General features: G+C 40.5%; 1 protein-coding gene across 2 annotated transcripts in view; it reads left to right on the top strand.

Annotated features, from left to right (window-relative positions):
* The first annotated feature begins 636 nt into the window (after positions 1 to 636).
* The window catches only part of NRDE2 (NRDE-2, necessary for RNA interference, domain containing), a 32,086-nt gene continuing 26,722 nt past the window's right edge, over positions 637 to 6,000 (top strand). The window contains exon 1 of one of the 2 annotated variants that reach the window (XR_014584962.1): positions 637 to 3,066. Coding sequence is in view for 1 of the 2 variants with exons in the window: in XM_083837992.1 (XP_083694118.1) it covers positions 2,988 to 3,066 (79 nt within the window). In the remaining variant the exon portion in view is untranslated. The remainder of the gene's footprint in view (positions 3,067 to 6,000) is intronic. The other variant, XM_083837992.1, reaches the window with a different exon arrangement.

Raw genomic sequence — 6,000 nt, 5'->3', positions numbered from 1 at the left:
ATATCAAGAGGTGTTTTGGTCGGTTTCTCCACCAAATTCTAAGAAAAGACTTGGCTCAACTTAGTTGAGGAAAACAACATTTTCATTAATGTATTTATAGTTGTACTTTTTGCCTATAACAGCTTAGTAAGGTATTTGTATAATGCTATTGAAATGCATTTTTGCAGGGTTTTTAAGACAAAAGCTGCAAAAACTTGTTAAATGCAGGGCTAAATATGCTGAAAAAGACTGCATTTTATCAAGATTGCCATTGCTTACTCAGTAGGTCAAGGAAATGTCAAGATAAAAGATTTTACTACAAAATCAATTGTTACCAATAGTAAATAGGAACTACATATATAAGTAAATAGGATAATCTAAAAGCAAAGTTCACACAAGTTTAATTTCCACTTGTGATAATGGGAAATGTTGCCCACATTGATGTGGTAGTGTTAAATATGTTTGTAGTAGTGTTAAATGAGTCTTTGATTTGTGATGTCATAGAAATACATGTATAATAACAACACCCTTAGTTAATTTATCCCTCTCTTTATCCATAATTATGGCTGATTTCTAGGGAATCCGTTCATAAATTTGTATTTCGGATTTTTATTCTCTGGGCATTTAATTTACTCACAGAAAAAAAAAATAAATCTCTTTCTGTATTTGCTTTGCCGAGAAGTTATAAATTACAATCATTATGAACATCTGAGAGACAATATGAATAACAACATTTTGGCAAATAAACTGAATGCTTTTATTATGAAATCAGTTTAGTTTATTTGGCATCTAGAACATCAGTATCTTGAATGGGCTTTGAGTCTGGTCCTTAAGAAAACAGGTAAGTAATCAATTTTCTATAAAAAAGTGGTAGTTTTCCTAGTACTGAAGTTTACAGAATGAATTTTTACATATTTCATTACCTACCCAAATAAGATTATAACAAATATTTCCATGACCAGGAGAGTTCTGACTGAACTTTCCCAGTAGTTTAGACTCGCATTAAGAGCTCTGTGCACATTGGAGTTTTCCTACCATTGAAAACCCTGCTCTAGATTGCCACCTGTTGTCATGCAATTTGCAGAAACGTAATAATCTGTAACATCCTGTTAAATTTGGTTGAAATTGGTCATGAGTTCTAAAACTACCTGGAGAAATTGTGCCAGGCAGACAGAGGACAAATGCTTGTTCAAGTAGCATAATTACATAGACTTTCTGTTCTCAGGAAAAAGGCTAGAAATTGCGCGTGACAAGATAATTCTTTTTGAAATTGTCTCTTCAGAGTTTAGTCACAAATTGGTAATGTGATTATTTTAGATTTTTCCTTCTATCTTCTGTATCGGTTTTAGGCAGATATATGTTTCTATATATTACTCACTGCATTTGCACATTCTAATATTTTACTTCAAAACGTGACAGATGTTAATACACTTGAACAAAAGCATTGCTAAACATCATTATGTGAACATAAATTTTAAAGTCAGTTCTTTCCAAGTTGGCAGTCAGGCCCTGCTCTTCTTAACCACACACGTTTGATGACTTCCAGACTATCAGTGATGATGACTACTATTTTGTTCTGAATCCTCTTCTCCCTCTGTCTCACATTCTTCTCTTCTGTTGTTAGCAAATGAATAATACTTTATAGATTAAAAATAAATTAAAGGTAGGAAACAATGATTAAGAAAGAGTTTTCTGGTTTTCCAAAGGAAGAAGTCACTCAGAGAATTCTGTGGGATCTGACAGTTCAACATTACAAAAAGGCTGCAAAAGGCAGTGAATGTAGAGTTGACGAAGTCTGCAGTTGGCACAAAGTATTCAGGATAATCAGCTGGAAAGCTGACTGAGGAAGGTTGCTTAAGTATTGCACAAATAAATTATAAAATGACAGGAAAAGAAGTAACTTAGTTAATGCAAAGTGCTTGTGTCTAGTGTTTGTAGGAAACTAATCCTAATAGCGATACATATGGTAAGGGAGAATCTTTTGCCACTCAGGAATAGGCTCCTAAAAGACATTGTAGCTCAGAAGAGTCAAAAAGAGAAACAGAATTGGTACAAGGCATTGGGAAAGGAGCCAAAACCAAACCAGTCATTATAATTTCAAGTAATACAATACTTGCATTGTTTGTACACTACAGTGTGTACAAACTACGATGTACAAGTGTACATTGTTTGTACACTTGATTACTACATGAAATTTTGGTCATGCAGTGGTACTATAGTATCAGTTAGAAAACCCAGAAAAATTCAACAAGGGCATTGTGGAACGGTTTTGGTATGCAAAGAAAAAAAGCAAGCTTGTCTCCTCAGATGACTGAAGTATGAAAACTAAAGTGAGTTATCATAACGGTGTATAAGACCATGCAGACTTTGTTTGTTTGTTTGTTTGTCTTACAATTCAAGAATTAAGCCTGAGGGAAGAAAAAAAAAAAAAAAAGGAATTACTATTTTATACAATATGTAACTCAAGTGTAACATCCTGCCCAAGTAGTCAAAACCATAAGACTGTTCATTATTTTCCCAGTTCCTTTACGGAGGGCATATTCAATGATTCTATTAAATGTGAATGGTGTCCCCACTGGTCAGGGGACTTAAAAATTGCTGATTGCAGGAGTTTATTTCTTCCTTAAGCCTGCACTACCACCATTTGAGGCAGGCTCTCTGGCCAGACGGACCTTCAGTTGGGGCTTCACTCCCAGCGTGGTGCATGACGGAAAACGGGGTAGCAAGGAAGAAAAGGCTGCTTTTGGCTATGGAAACCCCATCTCCATCTTTTCCCCGCGGGCTGAAGAGTAATCCCCTCCTTCAGTCCCGTCAGCGGAGGCCCGGAGAATATACGACGCCCCCAGCGCAGACACCTTCCTCGCTCAACGCCCACCGCGGGCCGCCCGCCATTTTGGGAGCCGGGGCAGGCGAACTACATCTCCCAGCAGGCCCGGCGCCGCGGCGCCATCTTGCCCCTTCGCTCCGCGGGGCAGCTCTGGCAGGCAGCGCGGGCGGTGAGCGGGGCTATGGCGCTGTTCCCGGCCTTTGCCGGTGCCGCCGAGCCCGGGGAGACCCCAGCCGGCAGCAGCGAGGGCTCTAGGAAAGGTAAAACCCTCGGGGAACCCTTCCTCCCGGCAGCGCTCCGCGGGGAAGCCCTTCCGCTTCCAGTGGCCGCCGCACGGAGCTTCCTGCGCCGGCCGTGAGCGGCACCGCGGCGGGACCGGGCTGCGTGTGGGGTCCCGGGGAGCCGGGAGCTCGGCAGAGCAGGTCCCCGCCTGCCAGGCCCGCCTCTGGGCGCTCTGCTGCACGGGGCGGGGTGCCCTCGCCGCCGGCTCCTCCCTCCGCTGCGTGGGGCTGCGCGGTCCGAGGGGAGACTGCGAGAAAACTTAGCACGCGGTGCCGCTTTGAATAAAGTTGTCGTACTGGTGAACAAAGTTCCCTTGTGCGGTGTAAATTTGGAGAGAGCCTGAAGTAGGGACACCTGAGGTGTGGGCGGGGTGCGCGCAGGTTTGTTTCCAGTTGTCTGCTGGAGGCGTGGCTGGGGAAACGCTCACCTGGGGAAGGGTGCGCACAGCCGCGGGGGTGGTGGGGAAGGTGGGGTTTATTTCATGCAGCAAATGAGCTTGTTTGTTGTTACCCCCCCCCCCCGCTAGCCTTAGAGAATTTAAAAAAGAATACTGCTTCCTCAGTTTCCTTATTAAGTTTTAGTTGTAATGGATCGTTTTGGGAACTTTATGACTGAAAATGTGATTCAGCTTGATCTTTTGACTGCCATGGTTGCTGTCTAATGAGTTTTATTAAATGAGCAAAGAACGCTACGTGGTGTATTGTGAAACTCTATGAAGTATGCACTCAGTCACAACATGCGTTAGTTCTACTGGGAGGTGTTTTGAACTATGCTTTTTGTTTGCTATCTTCCACTGCCCTTGCCTGTCCTCTAGACACCACAGCAAGAGAAAACTCTAAGATAATTACTGGCATAAATTTCTTGTATGTTTGGTCCAGTCATTATGGTGAGTTTTAGGAGCTTTTAGGAATAAATGCTGGGGTATATTCTTCCCACCTCCTAGCAAGTTCTGCATTTTGCCCTGATGGCATTGCACCTGTTGATACTCAGCCTGCCAGTACAGAGATGCTGCAGCCATGTTGGCGAGCCTTTCTGGTAACGGCACTTGGTGCAGGGAACAGGGGGCATAATATCCCAAATTATAGCTTCTAGGAAGAGAGGAGCTGCTGTGCCAAGCAGATGCGCAGTAATATTGCGCTAGCAGGGAGGCCTTTGCTTACATTTTAAAACCCTGGGAACAGAGCCTTCAGGTTTGTTATGCAGTCCGTGTCACTGCAGACCACCTGTCTGGAAGATCAAGTCACACAGAAAAAGATGTTAAGACGTACTTTCAGATCTACATTTCGGTTTTAGCATTGTTTAGGAGATATGTTATAGTCTACTAGAAGCTTTTTGTATCAGAATTATTGACAAAACTTTAAGGACCATCTTTTGTTCACTCTGTTTTACGCAATTTTGTACTTCAACTATCGCATTTCAGTATGAGTTATAAAAATTAAGTATTAACTCGGAACCACATTAATGGTGGCATATATCAAATTTCACACGTTCAGCTTGTGAGAACTTGAGAACTTGACAGGCAACTTTGGTATCTGTCTGTTAGATGATTCTCTTTCCTCAGAGCTGAGATGAAGCCAAAGTCCATCATGATACCGAGATCACCGAATATGTGTTTTTTAACATGATATGCAAAACTGGGGTGTCTTTAGCGGTCATTTAGGACAGCTTTATAGTTTCATCATAAGAAATTAGGTGGTAATGTAAACACTGTCATCATATTTCATTCTTCTGACCTCTGTCTGATATTCTTACAAACTTTCATAAATCATTTATAAATATATGTGCTGCCTGAAACAGAAGTATTGCTGTACACTCATCCTATCCTGCTAGAATGCTGAGCTGCAAAAGTAATTTTGTATATGGTTTCTTACAATTATATTATCAGGTTTAATTACTTTTTGGTAAAAGGTAGACCACAAATTTATCAGTAGCCATACTGAACAGAGCAGTGGTAATAATTAACCCCCTGACAGTAGTAAGCATTATGCACTGCGTTGTTTACAATCTAAAGTATTCTGTAGTTACTATGATACAGTGATTTTTGCCGAAAGCACATTTTCAGCATTTGGAAAGGCAACTGAAGGTCTTCATAAAACTCTTAAAAATGCCCCTTAGACATGCACTATATATATATATATATATATATATACACACTATATATATAGTTTATATATATACACACACTACATATATATTATGCATGTAAATATATATATGTAACTTGGGAAGGTTTAAAAAAGTGCCATTGGTTTACTTCTACTCTTGTGCTCAAGCATATAGATGGTGGAATGGAAGAATAGTAAGTGCATGCATATTATCACCAAAAAATTGTCTTTTATTTTATTTTCTGTAAGAGCATAGATCTGGTCTGTGAAAATACTGAACTTTTTAGATGTCTGACAAAAAAGGAATGAAGTGGTAGAGTTTTAAAGTTTGAAATATTTGTATCCACCTAACTGATTAACTGGAGATTTACAAGGAGGTTTGGACTTGCATGTTGCGTAATGGAAAAATTTGTTCAGTTCTTTTCAGAGTATCAGGTCAGTTTGATTGAATTGTTCAGAAGACACTGTAGTTGGAGAATTCTAAACATTGCACTGGTGTGTCCACAGAGGCATATTGACTGTGCTAGGGGGAGTTTGTTCTTGCAGTGTGATTCTTCAGTATTTTAAAAACACAATTTGATCTCATCTGTTCAGGTAGAACCAAGCTTAGACCGTCAGGGGATTAATGTTTATGACTCCAGTTCTCAAGGTGAGATTTCCTGTGAGGCACTAAAACAATAATTTGACCTATGAAAAATAAATGTTACTCTGCTTGTGCTTACTGCCATAAGCATGCTGTACCAGGTTTAGTGAGGGACTTCACATCTGTAGGGGAATAACAGATACTTGCAGGTAAAGTTAAGTCAA

This window comes from Anser anser, assembly GCF_964211835.1.
Source record: "Anser anser genome assembly, chromosome: 5".
NCBI classification, from domain to species: domain Eukaryota; kingdom Metazoa; phylum Chordata; class Aves; order Anseriformes; family Anatidae; genus Anser; species Anser anser.
Note: the sequence above shows the minus strand (reverse complement) of the source record. Positions and strands in the feature narration are given on the sequence as shown.